The 16,015-nt window shown below is 45.3% G+C and overlaps 2 protein-coding genes across 2 annotated transcripts in view; one reads left to right on the top strand and one right to left on the bottom strand.

The window, feature by feature from the left end:
- Nucleotides 1-11,452, bottom strand: part of ofd1 (OFD1 centriole and centriolar satellite protein) — a 16,125-nt gene extending 4,673 nt beyond the window's left edge. Inside the window, exons 1-15 of the mRNA XM_080838790.1 lie at nt 11,321-11,452; nt 10,109-10,303; nt 9,938-10,006; nt 9,796-9,826; nt 9,574-9,681; nt 9,317-9,453; nt 8,989-9,162; nt 8,634-8,740; nt 8,413-8,532; nt 7,006-7,079; nt 6,786-6,877; nt 6,096-6,285; nt 3,229-3,359; nt 1,967-2,078; nt 874-1,518 (exon numbers count right to left, since the gene is read on the bottom strand). Of these exons, the coding sequence (XP_080694916.1) occupies nt 874-1,518; nt 1,967-2,078; nt 3,229-3,359; nt 6,096-6,285; nt 6,786-6,877; nt 7,006-7,079; nt 8,413-8,532; nt 8,634-8,740; nt 8,989-9,162; nt 9,317-9,453; nt 9,574-9,681; nt 9,796-9,826; nt 9,938-10,006; nt 10,109-10,303; nt 11,321-11,416 (2,281 nt within the window). The 5' untranslated portion in view covers nt 11,417-11,452. The remainder of the gene's footprint in view (nt 1-873; nt 1,519-1,966; nt 2,079-3,228; nt 3,360-6,095; nt 6,286-6,785; nt 6,878-7,005; nt 7,080-8,412; nt 8,533-8,633; nt 8,741-8,988; nt 9,163-9,316; nt 9,454-9,573; nt 9,682-9,795; nt 9,827-9,937; nt 10,007-10,108; nt 10,304-11,320) is intronic.
- Nucleotides 11,453-11,857: 405 nt separating this feature from the next.
- On the top strand, nt 11,858-13,529 carry trappc2 (trafficking protein particle complex subunit 2). The gene is made up of 5 exons (XM_080839631.1): nt 11,858-11,920; nt 12,262-12,373; nt 12,466-12,607; nt 13,029-13,114; nt 13,200-13,529. The coding sequence occupies exons 2-5, from the start codon at nt 12,281-12,283 to the stop codon at nt 13,296-13,298; spliced, it is 420 nt and encodes a 139-aa protein (XP_080695757.1). The 5' UTR covers nt 11,858-11,920; nt 12,262-12,280; the 3' UTR covers nt 13,299-13,529.
- Nucleotides 13,530-16,015: the final 2,486 nt, after the last annotated feature.

The raw sequence follows: 16,015 nt of genomic DNA, 5'->3' as shown, positions 1-16,015 counted from the left end.
ACACACCCCAGGAGAAGACAGGTTATACACACACACACCCCACAGGAGAAGACAGGTTATACACACACACAGCCCAGGAGAAGACAGGTTATACACACCCCAGGAGAAGACAGGTTATACACACACACCCCACAGGAGAAGACAGGTTATACACACCCCAGGAGAAGACAGGTTATACACACACACCCCTAAGGAGAAGACGGTTTACACACACACCCCACAGGAGAAGACAGGTTATACACACACACGACACCCCACAGGAGAAGACAGGTTATACACACCCCTAAGGAGAAGACGGTTTACACACACACCCCACAGGAGAAGACAGGTTATACACACCCCGACAGGAGAAGACAGTTTATACACCCACACCCCCACAGGAGAAGACAGGTTATACACAGGCTCCACACATATAGTCAACACTCAAGCAGCACAGATCAATTTCCTGCCTAGGAAGCTGATTGATTACCATATTGTGATTAAGGACAACCAATTTGACTTCACTGTAATGTCATGACTATACTGCTACGCAAGGAATGCTTCCATCTCATGAATCTACACTGTAATGTAATGTATCCAACAGGCTAGTGATTGCTCTACTGTAGGGGTTATGAAGGGATGAACTTTGTTTTTTTCATATTTGCAATGTAAAATTGTATGATCATTATTTTATTGTATTTTAAATGTTGATATTGGTATTGTATGGTATTGTATGTTTTAAATGTTAGATATTGGTATTGTAATGTATGTTTTAAATGTTTGATATTTGTATGTAAGCCTTAAATGTGGACCCCACGAAAAGTAGCTCTGTCTTACAGCTAATGGGGATCCTTCTACATATACAAATAAATGAGCTTTGTTGTGCAGCAGTACCTTCTAGCACCTCTCTCCTTCTCTGTGTCTTAGCGATGGAGACGGGTGTGGAGGACAGGCGTCGGGGTGCGGGCGAGAGGCTCCTCTGCGGTGGGGTCACCTCTCCCGCTGGCGGGGCCCGTCCGTAGCGGACAGGCTGCAGGTCCGACTCCCTGAGCAGGGGGTGCGTGGTGTCAGTCCTAGGGGCCTGGAGGTCATGAGCGAAGGTCACCCGCTGCTGATGCACCATGGGTAGGGCTTTGGCGTGTTGGTGTTGGAAGAGGAGGGCGGTGGGCTTGAGCCGCGTGGGGGACGACGGGGCCCTCTGGGGCAGGATGTGGGAGACGGCGGCCTGCAGCGCCCTCTGCTGGTAGCTCCGGTAGGCCTCCTCCAGCGTGTCCGCCTCCTTCTCCAGCTCGCGGATGCGGGCCTTGGCTCCGGCCACCAGCTCCAGGTCCGAGTCCGGGGAGGGGCTGCGGTTCTGGTGGGGGTGCGGCCAGCCGCCCCCCCGTGATCCCCCCCCTCCTGCGTCGAACGCCTGCGCCCTCATGACGTCCCTGTCTACATAAAGGTCAGGGGGGACGGCCACCAGGTCACTGCTCAGCTCCAGCACCGCACGGTCCACCAGGGATGGCTTGGGGTTACGGAGAACCTCATTCTCCAAGGCTGGACCACACATGCACACATCAAACCATGCAAGGATAGAATGGAGGGGAGAGTGGGAAAGAGAAAGAGAGGGAAAGAGAGAGAGAGAGAGAGAGAGAGAGAGAGGGAGGGAAAAAGGGGTTGAGGACGCAGGAGGAGTTGATGGCCCACCACCAAAAGACCAATGTTTGCACAATTTCTCTGCAAACATCTTTTGAAGAAACACTACAACACCACTAGATATAACAAAAGATGGAATCTGATTACTACAAGGAAGGAAGTTAAATCTGGATCCTACAGACGGTCTAAAAGTGGACTCCCTAACAAGAGGTCAAAGAAACACTACAACACCACTAGACTAGACTACAAGGAAGGAAGTTAAATCTGCATACTACAGACGGTCTACAAGTACTACTCCCAACAAGAGGTCAGTGACGGCGGAGGCCAGAGTGCCCCCGGCCTTGGGTACCTAGCTGTGTTTGGCGGAGCTGCGTCTTGACGTCCTCGGCGTGGGAGGCCATCCACTGGGACCGCTCCTCACACTCCAGCAGCTGGCTCTGCAGCTGGGCCACGCGCTCCACCTGCAGGAAACCCCAGCGCAGCTTAAGCACTCCCTCCAGGGAGCAGCACATCAACAACAACAACAACAACAACAACAACAACAACAACAACATCCACATGATCATCATCATCATCATCGTCAGACAAGCACTTCATTCACGAGGTCACATTGCACTTTGAGCTGCATTCACTAGCATGAAAGGTGCTATATAAACTAGAAAATGCATTTCCTGAAGGAAATACCAGTGCATGAAATGCAAAAGGAAGAAGAAAAGAAAGAAGAGTGGAAGAAGGAAAGAAGAAAAGAAAGAAGAGTAAAAGAAGGAAAGAAGAGTGGAAATAGGAAAGAAGAAGGGTAAGAAGAGTGAAGAAAGGCATTTCATGCACTGTAATAAAGTTTATAATCATTATTATCATCATCCGGTGTGGGCCTGGCTCTGGGGGAGTGGGGAGTGGGCCTGGCTCTGGCTCTGGGGGAGTGGGGAGTGGGCCTGGCTCTGGGGGAGTGGGAAGTGGGCCTGGCTCTGGGGGAGTGGGGAGTGGGCCTGGCTCTGGGGGAGTGGGGAGTGGGCCTGGCTCTGGCTCTGGGGGTGTGGGCCTGGCTCTGGGGGAGTGGGGAAGTGGGCCTGGCTCTGGGGGAGTGGGAAGTGGGCCTGGCTCTGGGGGAGTGGGAAGTGGGCCTGGCTCTGGGGGAGTGGGGGAGTGGGCCTGGCTCTGGGGGAGTGGGCCTGGCTCTGGGGGAGTGGGAAGTGGGCCTGGCTCTGGGGGAGTGGGCCTGGCTCTGGGGGAGTGGGCCTGGCTCTGGGGGAGTGGGAAGTGGGGAGTGGGCCTGGCTCTGGGGGTGTGGGCCTGGCTCTGGGGGAGTGGGGAAGTGGGCCTGGCTCTGGGGGAGTGGGAAGTGGGGAGTGGGCCTGGCTCTGGGGGAGTGGGAAGTGGGGAGTGGGCCTGGCTCTGGGGGAGTGGGCCTGGTTCTGGGGGAGTGGGCCTGGCTCTGGGGGAGTGGGAAGTGGGGAGTGGGCCTGGCTCTGGGGGAGTGGGCCTGGCTCTGGGGGAGTGGGCCTGGCTCTGGGGGAGTGGGCCTGGCTCTGGGGGAGTGGGCCTGGCTCTGGGGGAGTGGGCCTGGCTCTGGGGGAGTGGGCCTGGCTCTGGGGGAGTGGGCCTCTCACTGACCTCCCGCTGCAGCTGAGTGTGCAGCACCTGCCTCTGGCTCTCGTGCTCCTCCTCCTCCCTCCTCTGGGCCACCTCCAGCCTCTTCAGCTCCGTCTGCAGGGCCAGCTGCTCCGCCGGCGGCTGGCTGAGAGCTGCATGGCACAACAACACACTGGTTACGGTCAAGCTGGGACTGGGAGCTTGAGCTTGGGTGTGTGTGTGTGTGTGTGTGTGTGTGTGTGTGTGTGTAGGTGTGTATGTGTGTGTGTGTGTGTGTGTGAGAGCTGCACGGCTCAGCACACTGTTTACAACATCCACATCGCAACCGCTCCCCCACCGTCACCTGGGACGTTACAGACTCACACTCTGAACACTCACATATCTCACAGACTGTTGACACTGTTAGGAATGATGCCTCGACTGTTAGTGACCATCAAACAGTTTTGTCAGTAGTTAGTTACTAACTGACTCTTTTAGTGACGCTACACAGACTGTTGACACAGTAAAGGATGATGCCTCGACTGTTAGTGACCATCAAACAGTTTTGTCAGTAGTTAGTTACTAACTGACTCTTTTAGTGACGCTACACAGACTGTTGACACAGTAAAGGATGATGCCTCGACTGTTAGTGACCATCACACAGTTTTGTCAGTAGTTAGTTACTAACTGACTCTTTTAGTGACGCTACACAGACTGTTGACACAGTAAAGGATGATGCCTCGACTGTTAGTGACCATCACACAGTTTTGTCAGTAGTTACTGCTGACTCTCTCAACATCCGCATGATCGCAACCGCTCCCTAGACCATCCCCAACCCGTCGTCACGTGGGACTGGGAGCTGGAGCTGTTGAGACAAACTCACTGTAGACATAAAATGCCCTATACAACAACAGCACATCATCGCCACAAGCAGCTGTGATATTTGACCCAATAGTACGGATCTTTGAACATGGCGGGGCTGCGGGGGCTAAATCATCGATGTGAGAGTGAGTGAGGGAGAGAGTGAGTCACCTGGGACTGGGAGCTGGAGCTGTTGACACACACACACACACACACACACACACACACACTTGTGGTACACAATTTAAGAATGGGATGTGATGGTGTGTATATGTGCAATACAATGTAGGGGAATACAATGTCGATCTGCAGTGAAGAGCTGTAGAAAGATATGTATTGCACAGGAAGACATTAAGAACGTGAAAAATGCACGGCAGCACGAGGAGATATCAAATATAAACAACAAGGGGCCCTGACTATTGTGTTGAATCATTCATAATTAGTGAGGTATGAGGAGCTGTGAGGGTTTTGTGGGTCCCAGAGCGAGAGGGAGAGAGAGAGAGAGAGAGAGGGGGGGGGGAGATTGAGAGACAGACAGAGAGAGAGTGAGAGAGGCAGAGGGAGAGAGGGAGAGAGAGAGAAAGCGAGAAAGAGAGAGAGCGAGAGAGAGAGGCAGAGGGAGAGAGAGAGAGAAAGCGAGAAAGAGAGAGAGCGAGAGAGCGAGGCAGAGGGAGATCATTGTGCTGGGTGCGCTGCGTCTTCTGTGGGTCCCAGCAAGAGAGAGAGAGAGACAGAGACAGAGAGAGAGCGAAAAAGAGAGAGCGTGGCAGAGGGAAATCAATGTGCTGGGTGCTCTGTGTCTTCTGTGGGTTCCAGAGAGATAGAGAGAAAGAAAGAGGGAGAGGGAGAGAGAGAGAGAGAGAGAGAGAGAGAGAGAGAGAGAGGCAGAGGGAGATCATTGTGATGGGTGCGCTGCGTCTTCTGTGGGTCCCAGCGATAGAGAGAGTGAGGGAGAGAGGGAGAGAGAGAGAGAGAGAGAGACAGACAGAGAGAGAGTGGCAGAGGGAGGTCATTGTGCTGGGTGCGCTGCGTCTTCTTCTGCCTAATGAGCACGCTGCCAGTGTTGATGTGCCCACTGATCCCCTCCGGCTCTCTGCGGACAGGAAGAGCATTGTGCCCCACTCAGGGGAGGGTGGCCTTGGCTCGGGGCCCTCGCCAGAGAAGGGGCCTCTGTGTTTCTCTCCTCAGCACCCCTTGGGCCCCTCGTCCCCCCCCCCTCCTCCTGCTGCTTTCGCTCCCTTTCCCAGGACTAGTGTTGGGGTGCAAACACCGCCAAGAACCCCGGCAAGGCTTGTGCATCCAAAAAGAACTTTTTTTTCTCCTCCTTTTGTTTTCGTTTTTTTTGAATGGGGGATGGGAGGAGTTGTGCCCTGTCCCAGTTTGGCCCTTGTGGGGGCAATATCTGTGCAAACGACTTTGAAAAGCTTCACATGGAGGCATGGAAAAACAAACAAACAAACTGTGAAAAATCCTTAGCGAGACTCCAGCTGTGTCATTCCCGACTGGAAAGTTCCAGTAACATTGTAATGCACTTTAAAAAAAGAAAGAGTTGAGCTGCAAAGCCCAGCTTTAAGGAGATTTGACATTTTTACTTTCTTGTTCACCTCTAGTGCAGTAATCCTGAGGATATGTTTTATCACCGCCCTTTCCAGCAAACTCTGGTTGACATTCTGATTCTTTTAAAAGAGAAAGTGGCGCAACCAGTAGCCCCGATCACATTTGGGCTCTTGGAGGACATAGGTTCGAATCCGGCCTGATGTCATTTCTCCTGTCCACTCCCCACCTCTTCTCCCTCATTTCCTGTCCACACTCCCACTTCAACTATCGATTAAAAGCCATCTAAAAAAAAAGAGACAGTGGTGGCGTGTCCTCACTCTGACAGCATCTGTGCCGGAGCCACCTCTAAACCGCGGGCGGTCAGGTGGAGAGGACATGCTGTCGGAGTGTCACCCTCACCCTCTACCCTCACTCTGACAGCATTTGTGCCGGAGCCACCTCTAAACCGCGGGCGGTCAGGTGGAGAGGACATCTCTGTCGGGGCGTCTCACCTTGGCGGAGGTGTTGGTTGTCCTCCTGCGCCTCCTCCACCTGCTGCTTGAGGAGGCGCACCTCGGCCTGCAGCTCCACCCTCTCCCTCCTCTGGGCGGGGTAGTCACTCATGCTCTCCAGCCTCTCCCTCAGGAGCTGGTTCTGCTGGTTCAGCAGAGAGTTCTGAGACCGGGCTGTGTCCAACTCCATCTGACAGAAGAAGAGTGGTACGTGGTCACAGCATAGAAAGGTAAGTCACATAGCACAGAAAAGGGAAGCCACAAACCCTAACCCTAATTATAGGATTTTTGAAACAAACATTTACTTTTCCCTTGTCTCCATCTGCCAGAAAAAGAGTGGTACATGGCCACAGCATAGAAAGGTAAGTCACATAGCACAGAAAAGGGAAGCCAGAAACCCTAATTATAGGATTTTTGAAACAAACATTTACTTTTCCCCCTTGTCTCTCTCTCAGTGAACTACTTTTTGACTGACATCCTAAATCCCCAAACCATAGTTCTGAACCTTCTTGGCTTCTGAATGATTCAAAACTAGGACGCTCACTTCACTTCTGCATTTCACTAGTTTGGTGAAGCCTTTGGGAAGGTGTCCACATTAAGATATACTTTGGAGCACAAAACAGGAAAAAAAATACATACTATATTTACATGCTACTGTGAACCAAATGCAATTCAAAGGGGTTAAACTACCTGTAGACGTTTCACCTCGGAGACAGCTTGGCTGTGCTCTTGTTTTTTAGCATTAACCACAGACGCCTCCTTCTGAATGTGTGCAGTCTCCTCTGTAAGAACCCACACACATACACAAATGCAAACATCATTATTTTATATATATATATATATATATATATATATATATATATATATATATGACTGACACATTAATATGCTACTGACGTCATGTGCTAACCTTTATTTCTTTTCTCATTTGCAGACAGCTGCTCAGTCCTTTTAACATAGTCTGTCTTCAGTTCCTGTTGGTATCTAGAGAGAGAGATAAGAAACACTCAGCAGCCAACTTAACACAGCACAGTAGAAAGCCATGACACCGTAACACTGCACTTGTTAACACTATACATGGTGACTCCAAAAATGACTCCTAGTCCCATAAGAAGTGAATTGTGTGTGTCAGCCAACTCAAGGCAGTCATACAGTATGCTCTGTATTAATGACAGGGTGCACTTTCGGACAAAAGAGCCAGGCTGACCCAATAACACCCTGCATGTGTGTACAGCACTATGGCTGGCCCAATAACACCCTGCATGTGTGTTCAGCACTATGGCTGGCCCAATAACACCCTGCATGTGTACAGAACTATGGCTGGACCAATAACACCCTGCATGTGTGTGTAGCACTATGGCTGGACCAATAACACCCTGCATGTGTGTTCAGCACTATGGCTGGCCCAATAACACCCTGCATGTGTGCAGCACTATGGCTGGCCCAATAACACCCTGCATGTGTGTACAGCACTATGGCTGGCCCAATAACACCCTGCATGTGTACAGAACTATGGCTGGACCAATAACACCCTGCATGTGTACAGAACTATGGCTGGACCAATAACACCCTGCATGTGTACAGAACTATGGCTGGACCAATAACACCCTGCATGTGTGTACAGAACTATGGCTGGACCAATAACACCCTGCATGTGTACAGAACTATGGCTGGACCAATAACACCCTGCATGTGTACAGAACTATGGCTGGACCAATAACACCCTGCATGTGTACAGAACTATGGCTGGCCCAATAACACCCTGCATGTGTGTTCAGCACTATGGCTGGGCCAATAACGCCCTGCATGTGTGTGCAACACTATAGCTGGCCTCAGCTGCTGGCTGGCTGGCTGTCCGCGCTCTGTGTGTCTAGGCCTCCAGCCTGTTAACCTAATGCTCACTGACAGCTGCCCACACTTGCCAGATTTACGACCTATAAATAAATCCAGAGTGGCTGTAGAGGTGGGGAGGGGACAAACCTGTTACAATGGCATAATCACTACATTAATCACTACTGTGCACACCAGGGACAGCCGCAGAGCTTGCGACCCCCTTTAAAGTCAACAGAGTGAAAACAGAACAGTGCTCACACATACCAACTAAATTATCAATTAATCACAGGGCGAAGCAGTAATAATACGTTACAGTTACACAAAAGAGAAAGACTACAGACATGGACGGCTGAGAATAAGGCCAACCTAGAAGACGTCACCTACACAACAGTGACACCTGCTGGTTCAATACAGAGCTTGCATTAATGAAGTCATGGGTCTGCAAAGACAAGGTTGATGTCATTGGAACTGAGCTTTTGCCCACCTGGAAAGTTCATTCTGCAACTTTTGGTCATAGGTGTCCTCCATGGTTTTAACTACCAGTTCTCTTCTCTTCAGCAGGTCTTCAGTGACTTTAGTCTTCTCCTCCTGTAGCTTACAAGTTCTAGTTGAGAAAGGACAACATGAGAGATGCCACCCATGAAGTGATGATGCACACACTGTGAGAGCAGCTCAGACTGAGGAGGAGAAAGGACATGGACCTACTTATCAAACGCTTCAGTTCTTTGCCTTAACTCAGCTTCTCTGTTCCGCACCACTTCAATCTCCTTCAGCACAGCCTGCCTCTGCATGTAGATGTCCTTTTCTTCAATCTGGCATTGGAAATCACACCGTCAATCAGCATGACATTACCCCCACAACTTTTGTAATATTTGTAATAAAACATCTTTTTCACATTAAGAGTTTGGGTAGCCTGATGTCAAGCACTTTTGCAACTTAACATATTTCACCACCTCGTTTCTAGATTTAAAGTTAAGTGCCATGCTTTTCTGTTGATGTTGATTAGCAGTTGAACAGCCTAATCAGTGATAAGTATAGTCTATCAGCAAGAAGACCATACCTGTTGTTGCTTCTGCAGTCTCTCTATGGCGTTCTTCTCTCTATGAATCAGTCCCTCCGATTTCATCTCGTACGTTCTCTCAATATCTCTCCTGAAATCCGAAATCTCTTTCTGTGCCTTTTCCTTCTCTTCCATCTTCACTTTGACTATTTCCGCATCCTTGTAGTGTTGAAGCTAGCAAAAAGGTATTAAAAGGTTACATATCTGGGTTACGAATGGAATAATAAGAATGCATTTCCCAACATCTAGGGCACACAAGTGAACACCAGCTGAAAGACTGACATAACATGGTGCTCGGAGTAAATAATGATGCTGTGGTTTTGTGTACCTTCGTATTGATCTCGGCCTGTGCTTGTTGCTCGATCTCTTTTCTATATTCGGCAAGTCTAGCCTCAAACGTGTGCCACTTGTTACCGCGGGAACGGAGGACTTCATACTCGTCATCAATCGTCTGCATCTTTTCCACTGCAAGCATATAAAAGAGGCAGTGAATTACATTTCTGTCATTTTAAATATAATAATGAAGATTTAAATCAATGTGTTCTGTATTACGGAGAAAAATGAACTAGGACTATGAAAGCCTACCAAGAGATCCTCTAAATGCTTCAGAATCCGTGGTTTGTGTGTTGGCATCGCTGAAATCCCTGTGCATATGGTGATCTATTAACTCAGTCAGAAGGTTCATCAAAAAGCCTGTGGAAAACACAGTGCTTACTACCACAGACAACAAGATACAGAATATACTAAACATAGTTTAGGAGGAGGGATAAGAAGGTATTATGAAGAAATATATAAAGTAAACTGTACCTTTCTGACTCTCTCTCTGAATGTCTGATGTCTGTAAGTAGAGCAAACACACAGAAAACCATCATGTTACTAACAGAACAAAATCAAGAAATGTTTTGGTAAGACTGCAATGCTGTTATGGATTTAATTATGCCGTTCATACCAAGGACTTATACAGAGATGAACGCGGACTGATTTTCACGAGTTGAAGAATGTCTCTGGTTGAAAAACACTGAAAAGAATGTTGAAAAGAAAGAGGGAGAAGAGTCATCAAAGGAGGTACAAAACAAAAGGAGGATAAATTATGACAATGATGCACATATGCAGCTCTCACCTTTTCTGTGCTCATGCCAGATTCAGGATAAAATACAGACAGGGTATATTCATAGCCGGAGCTCCTTAAGTGCTCAATCACCAAGCTGTTGGAGGCCATCTCTATGACAGAAGCTGTTTTTACAGGGACTGATTTGGACAGGCTCTCTCTCTCTGGGTGTTTTAACTCCTGAATGAGCTGGTTTCGAAGCTGGGTCTAGAAAGGTGAACAAAAAAAAAAAGACATGGCCATTGGACTTTCATCTGTAAAGTTAAAAACAACACGGGTTAAGGTGTACACTAGTAACGGTAATAAATCGAAATAGAATAAATAACCCTGTATACAAAACTGAAAAAGGGGAGGTTTCATTGGGGTTTCAACTTAAAATAAAGCTATTCCTCAACTGTATCAAAACAGAAAAGTTTTTTTTTGAGGGATTTAATTCACAAACGGCAAAATAATGTGAATAATGTGATGGCTGTTGCCAAGCAGCTTTTGATGCCTTTAAGTCAGCAGAGTAATATAATAATTACTAATAGTAATGGGTTCTGACAGACAAGGAGAAGCAATTGCACTAGTGCCTACAATGATTGAAATGGCAGGACCCCTTTCAGCAGAAATCAATATGCCATCAGACGCCGCAAGGGCAAAGTTGTGCCCTGAAAACAGACAGATAATTATGATAAGCTCTTATGGTAGAACGGTTGTAATACACGCCAAAATGATCATGTATCTCTGCAAGCCATGATCATTTAAACATGGGTATGTTTACTCTGGTTGGTTTGGCTTAATTTAGTTTGCGCTGTCACTGCATGTTCAGAGAGAGCAAGATGACTGTTAGACATTTGACTGCAAAACATATAATACAAGGGCCAATAAAGCGTAATACATCTTTAAAGACTTCGGTAAAACCACCATGAGGTTCATGAAAGTAGCCTACATCAAAGATCACTGTGGCTTGCTCATCATGATTGGGGGATACATGTGGTATTGCAAACGTTTAGTCATCATGGGACTGGTTAGTGATATGAGAACTTAAGTCAGCTATTTAAGCAATGGAAAATTAAGTGACTCGCGTCAGGGTAGGCAGAAGTCGCGTGATAGTCGCTGATATTGTGTTGAAAACTTCTTTGACTGTGGAAGTAACAAATGAAGTTGGAATGTCAGTTGAAAATGACAATTACTGAGCTCTTTGATTCTTTGTTTCTGCAAACGGCTGTAAACAAAACATACCTTCAAAGTGTCGAGAACTCCTCGCTTTTTGAATGTCTGATAAAGCCTCTTCCTCATCTCATCTGGAGACAGGGACTCCTCTTTACGTCCCGACATCCTGATGAAACTTGTAAATACTGTTGCAATGGTCACCTCTCTTCGCAAACAACCTGGTTAGCAAAAGTTTATGAATGTTTGCAACAAAATGCGTGCGACAAAATGAGAGGAATCATAGGGGACCGTTGTTTTACCCCTTAGAAACCAAAGAGGCTTCAATTGTTTACAAGCTCAAGCAAAAAAAGGAGGAGCGAGTAACGAACTTCCCGTCCAATTCAAATGAGTGCTCTGTCTCGCTTCCTGGTTCATATGTATGACGTATCATTAATGGTGTTTATAAAAAAAAAAAAAAAAGCAATACATTTCCAGAAATTAGATGTAATTGTAATATACTAAGATGGCACATACTTCATTATTTTGATTATTTATTTTATAGCAAAAGTTTTTTACAAGCAAAGACATCTATAGGGCTCTGACGTCATCTTCATGCGGCAGATTATACATTCAGACAAGGGTTTGCCTATGGTTTTCCTGTCATCGTCAAGTGATTCCCGTTGATTGCAGGTAAAATATGATAACAACTGTGTGTGTGTGTGTGTGTGTGTGTGTGTTTTACGCAAAACCAGTAAATGTATGGGAGTATATGTGTCAATTATTGAATTGCCTTGTAGAGCCGAAAAAGGTGTTCCGACTGGTAGTAAACATTAGCGCCTCCAGGGCTAGCTATATCTACGGTGTTAGAAATAGCAGTGTATATAGCTACATATCCCACAAACAGTTTATAGCTATGGTAAGTGTTGATGAATTAACGCATTGCCAGCAAACCGCTTTATATTCGGCACTGTTTTAAAGCAATCAACAAAAGATAACATCACGGCTAACATCAAATCGATTTGCTCCTACAGTTTGGAAAGAAAAGAAAAGATGTCGGGAAGTTTTTATTTTGTTATGGTTGGGCATCATGATAATCCCGTCTTTGAGATGGAGTTTCTACCTCCTGGTAAATCGGAGTCAAAGGTTGGTTGGGTATTTGGTTGATTTCATTATTGATAACTGTCTTGGTTATTGATGCATCATGTGGTAACCCATCTTGTTTTTACATTTTGTAGGATGACCACCGTCATCTGAACCAGTTCATTGCCCATGCAGCGCTTGATCTGGTAGACGAAAATATGTGGCTTTCAAATAATATGTACTTGAAAACTGTGGATAAATTCAACGAATGGTTTGTGTCTGCCTTCGTCACTGCTGGTCATATCCTTTACTTATGTACTTCATACACTATTTAGTGTTTCCTTCTTAAGAGTTATCTGATAATAGACCTACATGTATCACAAGGACGCTTGCATTATGCTTCCACTGAAGATTGGTTTGGTTTGACCTTACCCACACCTCAGTTCAACAACATTCTTAATCCACTCTTATTCATGTACTATGAAATAGGCTACTTAGGAACACAGCAGGTTGACACGGATGTAGGCAATATGCAATGTGGCTATCTTGCCCTTTGCATTGGTTTGTGTAAATTAATTGAAAAATGACTAGAAACATCCATGCAATTGACTATTGAGAAAATGTGTTAAAGCTCATTCAGTATCTTTTAGCAACTTGATTGGTATTTTGTGAACTCCATTACTATGCCACATGTTATGCCTTAACTCACCTTGTCTACATATGAGATTTATCATGCTTCACGACGTTCGGCAAGAGGATGGAATTAAAAACTTCTTCAATGATGTTTATGACTTATACATCAAGGTAGGTTATTTGTTTAGTTAGAGGTTAAAGAAATGCTCACATCATAAGTAAATGTTGATTAATCTCCAGTTGTTTTATTTTTTAGTTTGCAATGAATCCATTTTATGAAGTAAATGCACCAGTACGCTCCACGGCCTTCGACAGAAAAGTGCAGTTTCTTGGCAAGAAGCATCTTCTCAGCTGATTTTAAGGGCTGGAATTTTATATCCAGGTGATCGTTCCTGGGTGGTTGTGAAACTATAGGACCAGTCCCCTCCTGTACACAGTTGGCTCTTTTTTGTGTGTATTATTTCTTTTTTATGTCTCACTGTTGTCTGTCTGCAGTAATATAAATAAGATTTCTGGATATTTGTTATGTAATTATTTTCCTGTTAATACTTCAGTCATAAATCAGTAAAACATGTATTATTAATCATGCAGTGTCTCTTGTGTTATCAGTCATCATGGTCAATGGTATCTGATGGTTTGCAGGGGCTGGGGGTCATGTAGGTGGTATGATGAACTGTAAATTAAGGTCCCTTGCCCAACACCACCACTATTTTAAAACGAAACAAAAAGATGCAATATTATTACTTCTTCCCTTCTGCATGTTTGCAATCAATATAAGATCATACATTAATGTTCTCTTGATGTTTCTGTGAGTGAATTAGTTGCATTTGTGAAAAGAAAAACAAACAAGAGAAATCCATTACTTCCCTCACCCTTAGCTGTTCTCTATTTCACCCGATTCCAACCTTTAATAATTTACTATACCACATCCCCATCACCTATTCTATTATACCACTCCTTCCCTTTTTAGCATTGTTTTACACCATGTGGCATTATGAAACTTAGTCCTTTTTGTTTGACCTTTGTGTTGGTCATTCCTCACCTAAGAAATCCTTGGAGTTTGTCCTCCTCATAGTATCCTCCCTGTCTACGTATATGTTTATTATGTCACTGTTTTATAAATATCATTTGACAAAAAGACTCTCCTGACAGATACATGTCCAGAGGGCACTGCATTCTTTTACCAATGCCCCCATGTTAGAACAGCTCTGGTTTCCCATAGCTTAATTATTTGTAATTGTATTCGGCTATAACATTAAATTCAGATATTTGTAGGTTTGGTACCTATACATAATTAAGGGTGAACTGTTTTAGTGATCTGTTTAGGAATCTTACCCAAGTCCTAACTAGTCACATTTCAAAGGTCCACACTTTCCATTATATGGAGGATATGAAAAAACATGAGAGCACTTCCCCTCTCTCCGTATGCATTTGCATAGCTGCATCCTTCCCATAGTTCACCACCTGGTGCCATTTCTCACAAAGCTACCTGACTATTTAGAGACCAACCATGAGAGCATTGCTTCCTCATACACAGGTGTTCATTGGCTGCCATCAGCTGTTCCTATGTTTACATGCTTTTCACAAGCCATGTTTATTACAGCATGTTCTTGTCAGATGGTTGGCTTGAAAAGTACAATCTTGAAGTGTCAAAATTCATGTCAATGCTCTCAAAGCAACATGTAGGTTTTTGCTTTTTAAATGTATGTATGAGTGTATGATGCAGCTCCGCAAGAACAATGCATTTTTTTTTATAACATCCCAACAATTCATTTAACAATTTCAAATTCACAAACTAGCTAGCATGTATCAGTGCCAACTGTGAAGTTGTTGCCGTTTGCAAGGCAAGTCTGTTGGCTATTATCTTGCATGTTCTGTAATTTTAGTTAGACTCAGTAACACCTCTTTCACAAACAGAAATGTGTTAATTTACTGCGGAGGCTGAATACTTCTCCCTTTCCAAGAGTGTCTGAGAAGCTATGGAGGCTGAATACTTCTCCCTTTCCAAGTGTAGTTGAGAAGGTACGGAGGCTGAATACTTCTCCCTTTCCAAGAGTGTCTGAGAAGCTATGGAGGCTGAATACTTCTCCCTTTCCAAGTGTAGTTGAGAAGGTACGGAGGCTGAATACTTCTCCCTTTCCAAGAGTGTCTGAGAAGCTATGGAGGCTGAATACTTCTCCCTTTCCAAGTGTAGTTGAGAAGGTACGGAGGCTGAATACTTCTCCCTTTCCAAGTGTGTTTGAGAAGCTACGGAGTCTTTTAGGTGCCATAAAAACAAGAAAGGCCCTCTAGTGTCAGTGTTCTGGGAGAAACATGGCGGATTAAGTGGATGAAGACCCATTCCTTATGTAGATACGAAGGGCTCATTCTAAGCGAAAGAAAACAACAACAATTTGTAGGTACAGGTGATTAAACTCAAAAACATACAAATGAATACAATAAAACGTATGCTAATGCATCATCTTAAATCCTACATACTGTAACTTTAAGACAGGAACCTCTCCTTTTTTCTATTGGTGTGCAAATGTACTACCACTGATCATGAAATTTCAATGTGTTCCTTACCAATATAATATCATTTTACAGATAAACATAAAATGGACACATTTGTTGTGGACTTTGCAGACTTGAGCCTTACTTACTTACTTTTAAAGGGAATACTCAATAACAATAAAATGAAGCCTACAATGGTTCAATCTTTACTCTAGGACAGTAGTGTGTGTGTTCTGCTGTAAAGGACCATCTTTACTAAAGGACAGTAGTGTGTGTGTTCTGCTGTAAGGGACAATCTTTACTAAAGGACAGTAGTGTGTGTGTGTTCTGCTGTAAGGGACAATCTTTACTAAAGGACAGTAGTGTGTGTGTTCTGCTGTAAGGGACAATCTTTACTAAAGGACAGTAGTGTGTGTGTGTGTGTGTGTGTGTGTTCTGCTGTAAGGGACAATCTTTACTAAAGGACAGTAGTGTGTGTGTGTGTGTTACGCTGTAAGGGACAATTTTTACTAAAGGACAGTAGTGTGTGTGTGTGTGTGTGTTCTGCTGTAAGGGACAATCTTTACTATAGGACATAAG

This window comes from Sprattus sprattus (assembly GCF_963457725.1).
Source record: "Sprattus sprattus genome assembly, chromosome: 5".
Lineage (NCBI taxonomy): Eukaryota > Metazoa > Chordata > Actinopteri > Clupeiformes > Clupeidae > Sprattus > Sprattus sprattus.
The sequence above is the reverse complement of the archived record's forward strand: the minus strand, read 5'-3'. Positions and strand labels throughout refer to the sequence as shown.

Bases quoted from the DNA above. Each gene is read 5' to 3' on its own strand.
- trappc2 (XM_080839631.1), top strand. From the start codon at position 12,281: ATGTCGGGAAGTTTTTATTTTGTTATGGTTGGGCATCATGATAATCCC. The intron at 12,374-12,465 runs GTTGGTTGGGTA...TACATTTTGTAG, and splicing joins CTGGTAAATCGGAGTCAAAG to GATGACCACCGTCATCTGAA. The intron at 12,608-13,028 runs GTCATATCCTTT...CACCTTGTCTAC, and splicing joins GTCTGCCTTCGTCACTGCTG to ATATGAGATTTATCATGCTT.